This window comes from Montipora foliosa, chromosome 7 (genome assembly GCF_036669935.1).
Source record: "Montipora foliosa isolate CH-2021 chromosome 7, ASM3666993v2, whole genome shotgun sequence".
Taxonomy (NCBI): domain Eukaryota; kingdom Metazoa; phylum Cnidaria; class Anthozoa; order Scleractinia; family Acroporidae; genus Montipora; species Montipora foliosa.
In genome coordinates this window covers 5264261-5281760 of record NC_090875.1, presented here as the reverse complement: position 1 = coordinate 5281760, position 17500 = coordinate 5264261, and the positions used below count along the sequence as shown (strand labels likewise).

General features: G+C 38.7%; 3 protein-coding genes across 13 annotated transcripts in view; 2 read left to right on the top strand and 1 right to left on the bottom strand.

Annotated features, from left to right (window-relative positions):
* The first annotated feature begins 933 nt into the window (after positions 1–933).
* Positions 934–3385, top strand: LOC138010405 (uncharacterized). Of its 5 annotated transcripts, none has more exons than XM_068857359.1 (5): positions 934–1282; positions 1349–1693; positions 1817–1895; positions 2014–2125; positions 3228–3385. In XM_068857359.1, the coding sequence occupies exons 1-5, from the start codon at positions 1001–1003 to the stop codon at positions 3331–3333; spliced, it is 924 nt and encodes a 307-aa protein (XP_068713460.1). In that variant the 5' UTR covers positions 934–1000; the 3' UTR covers positions 3334–3385. The 5 variants fall into 5 exon arrangements, with proteins under 5 accessions (XP_068713460.1, XP_068713459.1, XP_068713458.1 ...); XM_068857358.1 differs by lacking the exon at positions 3228–3385 and adding an exon at positions 2268–3038; XM_068857357.1 differs by lacking the exon at positions 3228–3385 and adding an exon at positions 2263–3030 and having other exon boundaries at positions 2014–2135.
* LOC138010407 (uncharacterized) lies at positions 3162–6178 on the bottom strand. Of its 2 annotated transcripts, XM_068857363.1 has the most exons (7): positions 5509–6178; positions 5054–5360; positions 4773–4859; positions 4311–4343; positions 4089–4160; positions 3450–3679; positions 3162–3300 (listed from the first exon to the last, which is right to left on the bottom strand). In XM_068857363.1, exons 1-6 carry the CDS (start codon positions 5522–5524, stop codon positions 3547–3549), a joined length of 648 nt encoding a protein of 215 aa, XP_068713464.1. In that variant the 5' UTR covers positions 5525–6178; the 3' UTR covers positions 3162–3300; positions 3450–3546. The 2 variants fall into 2 exon arrangements, with proteins under 2 accessions (XP_068713464.1, XP_068713463.1); XM_068857362.1 differs by having other exon boundaries at positions 5054–6178.
* A 5690-nt stretch (positions 6179–11868) lies between these two features.
* LOC138010911 (adenosine receptor A2b-like) overlaps positions 11869–17500 on the top strand; it is a 47415-nt gene continuing 41783 nt past the window's right edge. For 2 of the 6 annotated variants that reach the window (XR_011124589.1, XR_011124587.1), the window contains exon 1: positions 14160–14296. The gene's annotated coding sequence lies outside the window, so the exon portion shown is untranslated. Of the gene's footprint in view, positions 11946–12387; positions 12516–14158; positions 14297–14536; positions 14675–15095; positions 15548–17500 lie in introns of those variants that run through there. The other 4 variants (XR_011124588.1, XM_068857928.1, XM_068857927.1 and 1 more) reach the window with 3 other exon arrangements.

The following is a 17500-nucleotide window of genomic DNA, read 5'->3' as shown; positions in this document are numbered from 1 at the left end:
CAACGCGGGCTTGATTTCTTTATGTTTGAGATCTTCTCCAACTTTTCGAGGAATAAAGACTGGGCATAAGTCGATGTTTTAACAGCTTACCAAGATCTTTCAACTGCTTGCGCACAGAGTCAGCTGATTTTTGTTCCTTGTGGCTATGAAATTTAACAATACTTCCTTTTCCATTTTTAACTTGTGAGAAATTTCAATGTCTTCAGGTTCCACGGTTATGTTTAGCGCTTCTGCCACTTTGATAACAGCCATTTCTGTGCTAGAGTATGCGTCTTCAGGTAGCCCTTGGATTTCTACAGAGTTTTTACGAGTATATTGTTCTAAATTATCAAGGTCATCCCACATTTGAGCTTAATCCTCCGCTTGTGATAACAGATTATGTTGGGCCGCTTTAAGCTGACTATTTTTCGATGCTAACGAATTCTTTAGTTCCTTATTTTCATCTTTACTCTTTTCTAACGAATCTTTCAAGTCTTTGAGTTCTTTGTCATTGAAGTTGAAGTCGCTTTTCAGTTTTTCGATGTTCTTCCTCAGCGCTTTTTTTTCCTCGAAAATCGATGATATTGAGCACTTGATAGCGATTAAAATTTCTTTGATCTCAAGCAGACTGGGTTCTTCTTCGTCACATAGCTCTTCGATTGCATTTACAATACCATGGCTTTTGTCAGAAGCCGCCAGGTTGGATTTCTTCGATGCTCTTGTATCTTCTGAGCGCTTAAGTTTCACGTGTAGTGTCACGTGACTTCCGATGTAAACAAACCCCAAAGTTCGGACATTGGTTTTACCCACGTGTAGTACGTGTACGAACTTCGAGGCGATAATTCAAGTTTCCGTCGATGTAGCCGGTTTTTTCCATGACCTATAGTCTTTAAAATTTGAATATCGAATAGAACATCCGTTCTCACCCACGCACTGTACGTGGTAGAACCACGAGTCACATATTTTGGTGAAAAAACACCCGAAAGTTCGGACCCTAATTATAAGTTACGCTGTAAACAAAATGGTTACGACAAAAAGATGTGCTTATGGTACTTGTAGAAACGATTCCCGATACCCTCGGTCTTGGAAAAGAAATTTAAATGGTGATCCAGTTAAATTTTTCCATTTCCCTGGCGCACATAGACAAAATGAGAGACGGCAAAGGTGGATTACTGCATGTCATCGCGGTGACACGTTCGTTTGTACTAAGGACAGTTATATTTGCAGTACACACTTTGTTGGTGGAAATGGTCCAACAAAAGAGTATCCTGATCCAATATCAGCTATTGCCAGTAAAGAAAAGGTAAGTCTGTCGGTTTTTCCGTTTATAATACTATCTGTCATTTGAAGTATTTAATGCTGTGCGTAGGTGAAGCGGCTCAATCGCAAACGAAAAGCATCTGATGAACGGGAAGCAGACAAAGAGAGAAGCAAGAAAATTTGTCTGGAACGATCTGCGGCGAAAACCCTATTGACCCTTCATCTACATACTGGTAAATCAATCGAGGAACACGAAGCTGCCGGGACCCTGTTAGATCTGTCCTTAGAGTCAGTTGTAAGTGCAAAAGAGGCTGAAATCGAAGGCTTACAAGAAATGGAGGAGCAGATCATCGAGCATTTTCCGGAACCATTACCTGATGATGAACCAATCGACTCCCACGTTGACCGCGACACACAAACTGATAAAAAAATGTTGAGAGAATGCGGCACGCAAGTAAGGCACCTTTTCAGTTTAATGCATTTTCCTAAATATTTGCACCTAAATCATTTACAGTATGCTTAATTTATGCTTAATACTGAGGTAGCTGTGCTGATTTTTTAATAAACTATGTACTAGACTTCAGGCACTGACAAACTGATGAAGATGTTATTTATGATGAAAGTAATGGACCCACAGAAAACCTACCACTACACAGGTACGCTCACTCTAAATACATTTGGACACGAATATAAAAAAAAGGGGAATCTAAGTAAGCCTGGAGATTGAAGTATGGGCTGAACAGTTATTTTACCGTCTGATCTCTGATATTGCAGGTATGAGTAAGGAATGTCTTGAGCTGATTTACGGTGAAGTCAAAGAAAAAAGTCAGCGCATGAACGTATGGAAAGGTTCACGAAAAACAAAGACAGGAAAGCTCCAGGATAGGTACATGAAGGTAGTGTATTTCAGATACTTTACTTTTGTTGACTGATAAATCTGTTATCAAGCCCTAATGTAGCCATGCATGTTTTTGACATCATAATGTTATTGACATATAGGTCTGTTATTACACTCTTTTTCAGAACAGGAAAGAGCTGGCCAAGCTTACAAGCAAAGAACAATTTGTGTTTACTCTTGTGAGACTAAGAAGGAACCCAAGTCTTGAAATGCTGTGTGATATCTTCGGTATTACTACAGGCACTGGAAGCAGAATATTTATAACTTGGATTTTATTTCTAGGAAAGGAGTTGTTGTTTCTTTTACTTTTTCAACAAAGGAGGAATTGAGAGAAATATCCAAACCAAATTGCTTCAAAAAGGATTGTCTTAAAAATCTGAGAGCAATCATAGATTGTACAGAATTCTATATTGAAAAACCAGGTAAACCTTCAAGCCAAAGATCTACCTACAGTCAATACAAGTCCTCAAATACCTTTAAGTTACTTATTTCAATGTCTCCTATTTTGCATTTTAATTTTGTCTCGAAATTGTATAGTGGAAGTATTAGTGACAAGGAGATTTTAAGTGCCAGTGGTTTCCTTAAAAACCTGAACCCAGGAGATGTTGTAATGGCTGATAAGGGCTTTAACATTCAAGATCTTTTAGCTCTACATGACACTGTACTAATTGCACCCCCAATGATGCGCAAGAACAATGTATCTGCACGAGCATCAACTGCCACAAGACGAGTGGCAACATCCAGGGTTCATATTGAGCGTATGATCAGGCAACTGAAATTGTTTAACTTCCTAAGAGGAGTTATTCCTCTTACATGTAAACCATATATTAGTTCTGCCATTAAGGTCTGTGCAATACTGGTAAATTTACAACCATCAATAATAAAAGAAAAAAAATAATCTAGTATATAATCAAGTTCAATGTATACTACCTAATTTTAAATACAAACAATATCAGTGTAATTGATGAATACAAAATGTTCTGTACAAAAGTTCATAAATGAAAAAGAAAGAAGCTATAAACTGTTCCAAGTCATCATCACTGAAAAAGAGCCTCCAAATAAGTTCTTGTCAATCTCCTTTTGGTTTCAGCATCTTTAGGATCAAACCACCGATGTTCAGCATTGACATACCCATTCGGATCACTTTCGTACACCTTCAGATCCTACATAATTCGAAAAATGAATGTACATTTTAATCTTGCATTAACTAATGAAAGTCAAGAGAAACTACTAACATGCAATCTCTCCCTATTGGTTGTAATTTGTTTGCGATCTAAAATGATTTCACCCCATGCACGTCCTGTCACTGTACCTTTAAGAAATGGTCAGCAAACATGAATATAATATATGGAATCCACAGTTGTTGCTTCCTGGCAATTGTTGAGGTACCTGAAAGTAAAACAATCCCACTAATTGGACAATACGATTACCAATGGAATTAGTTCTTTGGTAATTATGTCACAACGTACCTTAAGCACATAATTTGATCGTTGGCTTGTCATGGAGGTTATACTGTGTGCAGCACATAGGTGATCCAAGAATCTAGGTTGTAAAGTATTTAAGGCAAAAGGTTATAAATTAAGATGTCATTACATAGGGCAAGTTTCAATCGACTGTCTTGAAACCAAAACCAAAGTAATTACTTTGGCCAATCAAAAAGGACAGAGACAATCCAGTAAACCAATCAAATGTCGAAGTAATTACACATAGCCAACACAAAGCACAGAAACTGTGCATGCGCGTACCATGATTGGTTTTGGTGTCACTTCTGATTGGTTGAAAAAATGAATGAAGTAATGAGTAAGTGATCAAGTGAAGTAATACCAAAGCAATTTGATAATTATTTTCGCCACTCAATTGAAAACTGCTCTACAAAGCAATGGTTTAACTTCCCCTATAGATATGTACGGGTGTAGCTCAGTGTATTTTGTGGAGATAAATTCTTCTACACCTGTTGATATTGTGTATTTCTTCATGCCTTGTGCTTATGTCCCATGTCAATGAGTCCAGTATCAAAAAGTGCCTAATTGAACAGAAATGGCAGCTTGATTGATGCAATGGAAGATGTAATATAAAATCCAGTAAAAAACATGTGCTAGGTATTATGTATGCAATGGAACTCCTAGATTACGTGTACATATACATTTAAAAAGATATATCCTGAAATGCATACCATGGGGTTAAGACAGCCAGCAACCAATGTAAACTGTGCAAAAAAATAATAATAATTGCAAGTGTATGTTACTTAAAATAATGAATTTGAAATAATTTGAAGCTGAAAATTATGTACTGTAAAATTATTATAATAGATAATTTCATGCAGTTTTATTTAAGTCACTGTTACAACAAATTACCACCGTATTAACTTTACTAGCTCTACTGAAATTATTTATAGATTACAATTATAACAGTAACCTTCTATTGATTGGAATGAACACATATCTACTGTTCATCAGGTCTGCCTTGAAAAACTTTTTTGCTGATGTTTGGCGGACAGTTATGAAATTAAGAACAGGAATATGATAAAATAATAAAAGAAGGTGATATTGTCACTTTAGTGCATATAATGTGAGCAAAGCATGAGAAAGTATGAAAAAAAAAAGAATCATGCTTATTTAGAATTCACTGTCACTACCTTGAGGTGGTGGACCCGACATCTTGTTCCCCACATAAGGTGGTATAGAAAAAGGAACTGACAATAGGATATATCTGAGGTAGTTGCCTGAAATCACAATACACATTGTTATTTGCCTGATGTATCCATATTAATAATATTGTTTGGCCCCAATATTCCATAATTATAAACAAAAAATCCATTCTTTTTGCATGATGCTCCATGAATATCAGTCGGAGCCATTTAAGAGATGCCTTAATACATTTATAAATTATAGTTATGTAAAGAAAATTCTTACGTACTTGAACAAAAACAAGACTATTGTATCAGTGATCATGGACTTCGGTTTAACAGTTTGGACATCATCCTTGTAGATTTGAAGTCCAGAGATTTCCACACTCTCTGATTGTTGGGTAGGGGTACTGCACTGGGACAAGTCTATATATAAGGTACTTTGTGAAGTGGTAGTAACTGCCTCAGGGTTTTTCTCTTGTGAACAGATCATGACATCTGCTTCTGAGTGGCTACAGGGCTGCTGTGCAGAACTGCTTAGGTTTTGCTCTGAAATGTTTGAATCTTGGAAAGAGCAAAATGCTTCTTGTGATGATTCTGCTTGGAGAGACCCCAAGATAAAAACCATGAAAAAACATTGTAAGCATGGGGTCAGGCATGAACTGTAAATTAGAAGAAAAACTCCAGAATGACCTGAGAAATTAATAATTACCAACATAGCACTTAAATCATTATAACTACTCACCTGGCAAGGATGTCATGGAAACTTCACTTAGCAAGAAAGGAAGCACCTAACTTGTCCAGAACTTCTCCAGCTTTGCACAGACGACAGACATGAAGCTTGGGTCATAGGGTACATCTACAGTGAAGATTCCCTGGTTGGTCAACACAACAAATGTGCACAAGGTGAGCCCGCTTACGGACATTTGAAACTGAACTTGAAAGTAGTAATTTGAACTAGACTTAAGTGCAAAATTATTTCCTTTTTGAATACCACCAATTTCTGGGGTTAAGAAGGCTTCTTTTGGGTGCAGATCTCTGTGCTTCCAAGGGCACTTGTATTCAATCACTCTAACTGGGCAACCATCAGAGCACTGGCATTTCTGAATATTGTCCACACTAGCACCAAGGAAAGGCTTGGACGGGGAGATTAAAAAGCCTTTTGGGATCAGCTTTAGCTTGTGATGAATGTGGCTTGCAACATGCTGATATGCCTTCCGAGCACTCTCTTCATGTAACAACCCCCACTCCCTGGCATTTTGTGGTTCTCTTTCCTCCTGGATAGGAGGTGGACATGACTTGACTAGACCAATTTCTTCTACCAACTTTTTGGCATTTTCAGCAGGGTTTTTGTCAAGTGTTTCCTGGCGGGTGAAAACTCTTTTGCACTTTGAGGCTGTGATAAACCCTGCCTTGTGAAGGTACCACTCTTCACATTCCCGTACGAAACGTACGACCTTTACGCAGCGCTGCATTAGCGACTGACCAGCGTTGCCCTTATATCTGCAGAAAGGTTGCATGATGGCTGCATTGATAGCACTGCGGGAGTTTCGAAAAATGACTGCACGTAAGACATCTCAAAGACATCTCAAAGTCACTTAAGCGCTGCAGCAGGACGTGCTGAACTTGAAACAAACAACCGTTTAGCAGCGCTGCTTTTGCGACTCACCAACGCTGCGCGAGGAGACTGTTTGCTAAGCACTGCAGGACTTCTGAATGGTCGCTGCATCGGTGATGCATTAGCGACCCTTTCGTTGCAGATGTGTTGCAAGAGAGCTGCTTTAATAGCTTTGCGTTGCTTTAACGCTGCAGGTAGGATGTCGCGTGATGCGAGAGGTTTTCTTGGTCTAAGAAAAGGTACCTTGAGAAGCCTTTTAACTTAATGGCCACCAACAACAAGCCGATCAATCGAAAAATGGGCACAAGCAAAAGCATCAACAGTATCAATTAAATTTATTTTGCATAGCGGAGTTACAGGCAAGCTATTTAATGAGCTGTATAATGTACAAAAATATTTTACCCAAAGAGCTTCTTCACTGCTGCGTTGTAAGTTACATTAACTGGGTCATTAACTGATCATGATGCGAGCGGGATTCTTTAAAGCCGTCACGAAAGATGATATTGTTCACACAGCTATCTGATTTAATACATTGCAGTTCTCTGATCATTTCATGTGTCTCTATAGGTAGCCCAAGCTCGATATATGAGTATCCGTACAATGCTATATTATGCGAGAGTAGAAATATAAGGATTTGTATCGGTAAAACGGTTTTCCTCAAAGTTCTGAAAACTATTGACGATTTAAAATTAAAAAAACACGTTACCTTGCTTCAGTCTTATATTTATTTGATTCTGGTACGGTTTCTGGGTCGATTTAGAGCGATTTAGATGGTTTTTGGTTCCTCTTCTTTCCCAAGGTTGGGCACCGAGACGAAGCTGCCGAACGGAATCATCGAAGGAAAAAGGCTATAAATTCGTTCCCAAGGCTTCGATTGCCTCGAAATTCCACGTAGATCACGGACGATTCCTCCGCTACCCATTCGTGTTCTTTATTCGAGCCGACTTGTACACTGAGAAGGATTTAAGGGCCGCCAAAGACTGCAAACATTTGCTTCGAGAGCCATCGAATGATGCTTTGTTCGCAACTATCTTTATCCAAACCGTCGCAAGATCGCTTAGCGACCCGCGATTGGTCAATGGGCACAATGGTGACCAATTGTGAGTCTTATCGCGGGTCGCTGAAGGGGGTCGCTAAAACTATCGCTCCATTCGGACCGAAAATTCGAAATAATGGTGGTGTGCACTGCTGGCGTCAATTTCCCGAAACCTTTTTGCACCGATCAACATGTTGGGCTTAAATATAAGCTCCGGCCATATAGTATGAGGTTTGAAATCGCAATTTTCTACAGAATACAACATTTTAATGAGAATGTATTTGTGACTTGAGTTGAATTTTTATAACCTTCAAGACTGGATATACCTTACGTACGTACAGCCGTTGATTATAGATATCTTTCAGTTACATGTATAGCCCTGACGTTAAGGCAAATTAAGATGCACAAAGCTGTTTATTAAGCGTTGCTTTTACGTTGCTAAACACTGCAAACTTTTACATATTGATCTTTTCGTCGAAGCATTTGAGCAACGATGTACAGCGCTGCGTGAGCATTGCTTTGTCGCTCTTAAACATTCCAAACTTTTCCTCGAAAGTATTTTTCAGTCGCAGCTTTTAAGCAACGATATACAGCGCTGCTTTACCATTGCATTTTCGTTGTTAGGCATTGCAACCTTTCTGCAGCGCTCAATATTCTGCTTCTGGAACGTGGTGAACGCATGAACGTCGCATAAAGGAGGCATAAGCACTGTGCAACCTAAAATATGAAGTTGCGCAGCGCTGCAATAGCGTTGCGCTGTTCGTACGGGTTGCCATTGCTTGGTGGTTGTTCTCTCAACCAGCTTTCTTTCTGTATCACTAAAAGACAACAACTTGACAATTTCTTCTGCTGAGGTTTCGGGATTATTACTTAAAATCTCCAGGAGCTTAGCACTCATTATACCGGTCTGTGGAGGCTGATGGTTTGATTGACCAGGTTCTTCTGTGATTGTGTCTTCTTCTGGAGTGCCATAACGTTCTTTAAATAGGGGCAAAATGACAGGTGTACTTTTTAAGTGGCACACTCGTTTGGTAAACTTTTTTAGATACTCCTCATCTGGTGGATTTCTGTCTTCAGGGGCACGGACATCTGTTTCAATGTTTTGAGAGTAAACTTGTTTCCTTTTTTTTTTTTTTGTGAGAAGGTTTTTTGCTTTTCTCAATGACAAGATCTTTTACTTCACACGCTTGCGTATTCCCTCTTGGTTTCCTAACCCAAACACACGGGCCACTCGTTACACTATCTTCGCCACAAGTATTTAGCAAATCCTCAAGAGCGTACATGGCAGCTGCAATATGCTTACAACCCCCATCTCGACCGCCTTTACACTTACATCGTGCTTGGAGTACACTGCCGCGGTTCGCACCTCTGCCCTCGAGAATAAACCAGAGATCGTAATACTCCTTTCCTTCGTCTGTCTTTATCTTCATGAAAGGCTTAACTTTGGCTACGTAAACATGGACTCCCTCGTGTTTCAATGGAGCAGAAAGCAAGGATTCTACGTAACCGTCATTGAATAATCTATAGTCATCAAAGGACTTGTAAGCGGCGAGGCCCTGTTTATCGTAATCAGTAGAGTGGTAGATTAAATGGTTAAAAATATCGATCAAGTTGTTCACGGTCTTGAGGGAAAATGGATCAGGAATTACCATATCATGAATGATTAATGTCACCGCATCATTTGCTTTATCTTTTTCAAAGTTTGGGTCAAAAGGTAAACCCATTCTTTCGACTGCAGAAGCGATTTCCACGAGCGAAGGTTTTAAATATCCGCTTACCGAAACGCCGCGATCCTGTAAATATTTTTTAAGTTCTGCCACATTCATGGCCTTGAAGTCGCTGTTGTTCTTCTGTACTGACATTTTGACCCTGATGATTTCCTAGAATTTCGATATTCGAATTTTGAAGGTTATATTGGGGTCCGACCTTTAGGGTGTTTTTTTCGCTAAAATATGCGAATCGTAGTTCTATCATGTACAGTACGTGTGTACGGACGGATGTTCTATTCGATATTCACATTTTGAAGACTATAGGTCATGGAAAAAACCGGCTATATCGACGGAAACTTGAATTATCGCCTCGAAGTTCGTACACGTACTACACGTGGGTGAAACCAATGTCCGAACTTTGGGGTTTGTTTACATCGGAAGTCACGTGACACTACACGTGAAACTTAAGCGCTCAGAAGGTCAGTTGATCCTGGATCTCCTCCTTTGTTTTTCTTGCCGGCATTAAGGGCAAAGAAGATAACTTGCATATTTAGACGTTGATGCAAAGCACTTTTATTAAAGGGTCAAATTCCGTAGGAAGGCGTCTTTTGAGCAAAATTATGCGGACATCTCAAACACACGTCCGTACAGCCATGAATTCTCCCACTCCCCAGATAAATACTTCTTTTAAATACGGGCAATGTTCCTAGGTTGGTAGAATGCGGACTTAACGACGGAGTTAACGTGAGGTCCTATTGAAGGAGTACAGTCAAAAATAACAGCAATGCCTCTGGCATGTTGGGACGGCTGGGTGAGATCAGCTCCAAAATGATGCGGGATAAAAGACGTCTGTGGACTGTATTTGGAATAAAAATAAATCAGCTCCGTCTAATCTTTGTTTAGTTTAAGCCTGTTGGCAGACGACCATAAATGTACGTCATTAAGGCATTTTTCAATGTCACTCAAAGTACGCTGTAATCCCAGGTCATCGTTGCAAGAAAAAGAGGCGTACTGAGTATCATCAGCGTAAAGATGAAAGCCATATTGTGGCGTCGAAGAATATCAGCTGCAGGTGATGTGCAAAGAACGTGAAGGACTGGTCCCAACGCGGAGCCTTGAGAAACGCTGCTGTTCCATTCATGAGATGAGGATTTATCCTGGTCAATAGATACAAACTGAGAAACCACTCCAATGCTTTACCGCGAATTGCAAACTTATACTCGAGTCTATTAAGTAATAAATTATGGTCGACAGTATCAAAGGCCGGCCGATAAATAGAGTAGTAGCAGAACCGCACAACAACGGTTATCGACGGCTCGTAATAAGTCGTTATGGACAAAGACAAATGCTGTCTCACATCTGCTTTACCACGAATTGCAAACTTGTATTCGAGTCTATTAAGTAATAACTTATGGTCGATAGTATCAAAGGCCGGCCAATAAATCGAGTAGTAGCAGAACCGCACAACAACGGTTATTGACGGCGCGTAATAAGTCGGTATGGACACGGACAAGAGCTGTCTCACAACTGTGAAAGAGCTTATACGCTGATCGGAGCGGTTCGTCGAGATGATTCAGCTCAAGATAGTGAATAAGGCGGGAGGCGACGACTTTGTCGACAATCTTGGAGACAACTTTGAGATTAGAAATTGGTCGAAAATTCCGTAATAGTTCATGATTAAGTGAAGGCTTCTCGAGGAGCGGTGACAAAACTAGAGATATTAAGGGATCGTGGAAAATGACCAGTTTCCAAGGAAACGTTAACAATGCTATATAACACAGGTAGAAGAAGATCAATATGACTTATGAAAAGGGATGAGGGAAGAGAGTCCAAGCTGCGTGATTTCGCACCAACGGGACAACCTATCCGAGAGAGCCTGGATAGTGGTGCGTCAGAAATACTCTAGGCTACTGTCCAACGTAGGAGTATCAGGCGCAGCGAAGATATGGGGGCCATCGACTTCAGGTAGCTCACTACGAAGTTTGTCAATTTTTTCCTTGAAAAAGGCGGCAAATCTATTAGCAAGTTCACCCGACGAAGAACAAAAAGGTAGACGTTTATCGGGTTTTCTATGAAGTAGACGATCAATTGACTTGAAAAGGACATGGTTGTTGGTACCGGCATCATAAATCAGAGTAGAGTAGAACGACATTTTGGCGTTGAAGACCAGATTCTTTACCAAGGAGCATTTGTCAACAAGAAGCTGAGAACGGCGCCAGCGTCTTTCCAGTTGGCGGCGGTTTTTTTGTTTCTGTTGTTTTTTTTTGCACACGGACATCATCAGTGTGCACTCAAATATCATTAATATCATCAGTAGCATTTTGTTCACCTCAGTGGACCCGTTTCACTATTTTCTTAGTTCAACTTACACTTGTGACGTATTACAGTGTTTGAGCCGTTTAATTAACGAATTAATTTGTTTAGCGAGTCCTTTGTCCCTCGTTTACCAGAAGAATTTAAAAAATCCTAAAGTCGGATGAACTAACGGGAGCTCGGGTGTCATTCACAAATATTGTGAATCGAAACGTTAGTACTTGAAAGGCAGTTCCATATAAAGCACGTTCTTCACAATTTTTTCCACTTGAGGAAAATTCCTCATCCTGGCTTATAACCCCCCCCCCCTCCCCCCCCCTCCGCTTTCCCTTTCCCCTATCCCCTTCCCCCTTCTTCATTAACGGTTTGACTATCAGTTGCTGATTTTCTTTTGTCTCGCGTCTTTTTTCGAGATTCAGGTACGTTGTCGGGGAGTTAAGAGCCGAAAATCAACGAGAACCACAATTTGACCTTGATGAGTAAGGAGAGTCCTGAAAGGCCCAAAGGTTTGTTCATTCCCTCGGAATTACACAAGGTCGCACCTCGGAAAATACGGCCTAAAAGAAGGTCTTTACCTACCTTTTCAGTCGTACTTGTCTACTCATTTACCCTTAATATGCCTTAAATAGCTTACAATAATGTTTCAAAAATAGACATTTTTACATCAAAAAACCTCCATTTTTGTTTTTGTGTATGCATGACTGAAATTCTGGCTGAAATGGATGTAAACGGCGAAAACACAGGCGACAAGAGTGATGCTAAAGCAATTAGAGACTTGGGGTCGTCTATAACTCAAATCTTCAAAGAACGGTTCTTTTACAGAAGTTTGTGCTAGGAATAATTACACAATTCATCTAGCTATACCGCCGGACTGAGTAAGCTCCCGGAATGTCATGGCATGAAATTAACCAACTAGATCTTTTTATGTTTCGTTCACCAACATTACAGTGCTAAATGAACAACAAAATGCGTTGCTTTAGTGTCTTGGTGGACACTATATTGCTGCATTCCAATTTTGGTTAATCTAGTTCAGGATTCAACATCAGCGGTTCGTGGCTTCTTTCCTTCAGCTTCAGGTATTTGTCAATACGTTTTGTAACGCTTTCCTTTACGTGTTATGTGCAAAATTGAAAATAATTAAATAAATAAATAAATAAATAAATAAATACATACATACATACATACATACATAAATTAATGAAACGTTCACAAAAAGACGAACAAATATCAGGATCGGAATTGAGTTGGCGTGTGCCCTGTAAATCCGGTCCTTCCAAAGCTAGACAAAAATTAATGTTTTTCATTTTAACAGATCTTATCTAAACTCTAAAATCACAATTAAAATAAAAGCAATTATTCAAAAAGTAATACACTGTTCAACCGAAACATGTAATCATTCACGTGTAATTTTACTCTATATCCGTCTTTTGTCAGGTATCAATTAGTTCATGTTAAAAACTAGAATATTACAAATGATCAAACCGTGTATTCCTCATCAGAATTTGCCATCATAACAGATATTATGATCATGGGCGGGTTCAAATTTTACCCAGAAATAAAAAAAAAGAGGATTATAAGCAAAATGAAATATTTTTTAAAACGGGACGGAAGAATGCCAAGGACCTCTAGTTTCAATTTGGCTTTTGCATATGGATGTTCTCTTGAAGATAAGGTCACATTTTATGTTACTAAAAGCCCAAAATTGAAAAGACGCCGGAATTAATCGTCAAAAGTGAAATTTCCTGGTATTTCTAGTTCCTGTAATCAATTTTTTAAATCCAAAAACCACACAAGTACCGATATGGAGACTTCCTGTCTTAAGTTCCCCTGTCAAATCATTTCAGCAAGCTGTCCTCTTTTCGTGAGATGTAAGATGTATAAGTGCATGCTCCCAGTGTATTTTATAAACATTGTATTTGAAGACTTAGAAATATTTCCTTTCGAAGAAACACGGAAACTGAAGTACCCCGAACATGATTAATAAAAAGACTTTTAAAACAGAGAGTAAACCGGCAATCTTATGAAAACTGGTCGATTAAAAGACTAATTCTGCGAATATAGTTCTACGTCTTCAGTTTTTCATTCTGTCGAATCCTATTGAGATTTTTGGAAGATTTAAAATTTCAAATTTCCTACCTTTACGAGATACTAGGGTAATCTATGTTGTTGTCTTTTTTTCTAACTTATTGGAAAACGTCGCTTGACACTCTCTCGGAAAAATAATACTTGCTCTAATCGGAAACTACTATCGCGATCGCGTGTGAGACTTTTAAAGATTTATCACTATGGAAGTAACAAAACAGGCATATTTACAAATTTTGTTTGCTTAAGATTTCATCCTGTAAGTCACTGAGCAGGTACATGTCTAAGCGTGTACTTATGAAGTTCCATTTAATATATGTTTTGTTTTTTTTGTAAAAAAAAACATATTTTTTTGAAATTTCTTAGAAAGCCAGTGGAGAGCTTTATACGTGAAGAAAATCAGCTGTTAAAATTGCCCATCAAATCACCCACTATCATGAAGTTAAGGCTTTAGGGCTAAAAAAATATTGTTTTTTTGACAAAAAAAAAATTAAATGTCATAAGTACGCGCTTAGACATTTACCTGCTCAGTGACTTGCAGGATTAAAGCTTAAGCAAACAAAATTTGTTTTTCGTATTTGGGATATAAGGGATGGGCCGTCAAAGGCTACTCACAACTAATTATTTCATTTCCGAGGTATACAGCTCAGGCTACTGACTAGTAGGCAGAACCTCAACGACGTCCATTTTGCACTCACAGAGGCCTCTTGATAAGACTTGGTTCCATCGTTTGAAGGTTTCTTTTCCACGGGAAAGCTTCACTGCAAAGAAAACGGTAACCAACTTTAATACCGATTTCTCTTGGCCAGCGCGCATTATATTAGTTTTTATAGCGTTTATGCATATACAAAGTTACTGAATGGGTTAAACTAATTTCTGCAGTTTGCGGTCAAGTCTTTCTTTCAGCAAATTCAATTATTTTTTGACTTTTTTACAGAGGATGAAATTTAGGGTTACGTGTTGGCCCAGAATACATCAATTTAAAATACTTCTCCTCTTTGTATTCCTGATTAAGAGAACTGCTAAGAAATGATAGGGAAACGAGGCTACCAGAAAAAAACACAGAAAAGCTTCCGTGCATTTGTGACCCATTTTTGACCCTAGCGAGCTCTTGGCAAGAATTGAATTTTTGAAATCTCTGTCAATGAGCAAGGTGAGTGTCATTTGTTAAAAGCATAAATTCGTAAAGACCCTCGCAACTTGACGAATTGCTTAACTAAAGGCTATAACTTAACTTTATTTCAGCGACTGAAGTAATAACCAACCGATTTGGTAACATCATACAGCTTATACCTTTATTAATCGCGCGGCCATGGGCGGAGCGCTGTTCTTGCTCTGCACGTTGTCTATTTTTTTTCGTTTTGTCGGTGAGTTGAACCAAACGTCCACTCGGCCATATAGTCAGTGGAACGTCGCGCAACTTATGATGTTTATTCGCCAAAAGCTGTTAAAACGTTAATGTGCTTAAAATTTTATGAATATTCTTTATTTAGTACAAAATATATTGCCTTTTTGTGTTATTGAAGCGCTTGATTCGAAGCGAGTATTGAATACATAAAAGGCCATTACGTAATCTATGGAATGCGTCGACGTTTCAACTTTCATGGAAATAACCGCCGTACTAAAGATAGCCATGGATAACGTAATTCTTGAATTATGTGACGCGTGTAACTACTTTGCTACCCCTTTACTCGTGTAAAAAAGCAATTAAATTTAATCGTGACTTTTAAGAAAGAAAGCTGTAAGTTGTTAAAAGTGTTTTTATCGTATCGTTCATACCCATACATATCCCAAAGAAAATGCCATATTAATTAAGACCATTACGTCATCGGAGATTTTATAACGGCTATGACTGATGGTGCAATCGGAGATTTCACCTCAGCTTTAAGTGATGGTGCAACACGTTCGTGCGCAGTCATTATTGTCAGTTGTTGTGCTACAGATTGATTAGGGGATTTTGTGTCTACAGTCATCAGTGAATCAACAATGACTGCTTTGGAATGTGTACTACGTTGCGACTATAGTGGTAAGAAAACAGCATGATAAATTTTCAAAGCGCGGTTATAAGATCTGAAAGATCTTCTTGTTACTTTTTAAAAAAAGGTTTTCGCAAATCTCTATTTGATTTACAAATTTGAGAAGTAAGAGTACATTTAACATGGTCGGCAACAATCGTATTGATTCACAAGTACTTTTATTACCTTGTGTAAGCAAGGAAAACGGGTTAATTTTTTTTCAAGCGCACACACTCGATTCAATTAAACATATCATCCAACCAACGCACGAAAGTAATGCTCTCCGGGCGAAAGACGTTAACGTAACGTTAGACGATGGGAAATCTTTAAACAATACACAAAACTAGAGCGAAAGTAGAGGGCCTATTGGCAAACAGAGTTAAAACACTGGCCTAAAAGGTCCTTGCCAAGCTTGTTATAGATGACTTTTTTTAATAAATCTATATTTTACATTGTTAAGGCAATACATCTGTAGAACAACAGCCGAAAAGGTTACAGCTGGTCTTTTTAAAGGACATGGTTACGTTTCCTGGTGATTTTTGTCCTACACGTTAATCTAGCATCAATATAAACGAGAATATGAGATTAGAGAGCGAATGCCTGGGCCTCATGAACATTCTTTGAAATCTATGTTTAGAACTCGTCCATTGTTCAAAGGTAATTTTTATCTGTTGTTACTATGACTGCGTAGTCCAAATTCACGCAAAGTAACTAATACGGTTTCGTCTTTGAAATAACTACACAATTTCTAATAGCAGATTTCAAATAATTTTCATCGGAACAGCGCCATCTGTGGGGGATTCGCCCTCTTCCGTCATACCATATTTTACTCTTCAAAACACGATAAGTATTTAGGATTGAGATCGGATGCGAAGAGGCCATTTAGGTCTCAATTGTCAGAAAATGCTCGAAGGCCTGAAATATTGCAAATAAAGAATTTTCTTTTCCCCAAAGTCATCTTAATCTGCGTTTTGAAGGCAAGTTATATTATCATTAATTTTTGTAGCTTTTCTAATCGAAGGATACTGTCAAATAAAATTTATAGATTTAGCCAAGCCTAAAAGCGGAGCTCCCTGGTTATTAATTCTTACAATATGTTAACATGGCTTGATCCTGCGAGTCAATCAAAATAATAATGAAGGGCTGGCTGTACAGCTGTGAGGATATATATATTTTTGTTCAACTAATATTTCGCCAGGCATGGCCTGACTTCTTCAGGGAGTTAACTGATTGGCCGTTTTTTTTTCAAATAAGAAAATAAGAAAATATGCATAAGATTACAGATAATGTGTATATATAGATATATGTATAGGGTCACAGATAAATATTGTTTACGATTATTTACAATACGCAGACGTAAACAGAACAAACCGTGCCAACGATACTGGTGACACAACAACCATAGCATCTAACTAGACACCCACTTTGTTATCAAACTCAGCACAATCTCTTTCACACATCAACATACTCAACCCCTTGCTCGAGGTCTTAGTTTGTGTCCTACACCACAAAACATAAATTGGACAGAAATCAAGGCTGATTTAAACGACTTCGCACGACGCATGCGTTTACTGTATTTTATTAACGACTTTTCTCCCCAACCCACCAGGAACCCATTCCATATATAAAGCTCTTGGATTCCTCCTTCCAACAGAGATCCTGCACTTGACGCCTTAATACATGTAGTTGAACAGGACAACTGTCACACCCCTCTCAAAAGCGTACGCGACAACATCTCTAAACACGAACGAAATCGCTCTCAAACAATTACACTCACGAACAGATATTATCATGCATAAAACCCGCTGACAAAGGACAGGAACGGGTATCACGGACTGTGATTGATAATCAATCAATCGTTTATTTACCCATGCAGGTAGCGTCCAGTGCGCTTAAAATACGTACGTGCTAACATTAAATAGTCTTAAAATATAGAGAATTTAAAAAAATGCACTTACTATAGC

Bases quoted from the DNA above. Each gene is read 5' to 3' on its own strand.
- LOC138010405 (XM_068857357.1), top strand. From the start codon at position 1,001: ATGGTTACGACAAAAAGATGTGCTTATGGTACTTGTAGAAACGATTCC. The intron at 1,694-1,816 runs GTAAGGCACCTT...ACTATGTACTAG, and splicing joins TGAGAGAATGCGGCACGCAA to ACTTCAGGCACTGACAAACT. The intron at 1,896-2,013 runs GTACGCTCACTC...CTGATATTGCAG, and splicing joins GAAAACCTACCACTACACAG to GTATGAGTAAGGAATGTCTT.
- LOC138010407 (XM_068857362.1), bottom strand. From the start codon at position 5,481: ATGTTGGTAATTATTAATTTCTCAGGTCATTCTGGAGTTTTTCTTCTA. The intron at 4,344-4,772 runs GTAGTGACAGTG...TTTTTTGCACAG, and splicing joins GTCGGGTCCACCACCTCAAG to TTTACATTGGTTGCTGGCTG. The intron at 3,680-4,088 runs GTGTAGAAGAAT...TTTACAACCTAG, and splicing joins GAAATACACAATATCAACAG to ATTCTTGGATCACCTATGTG.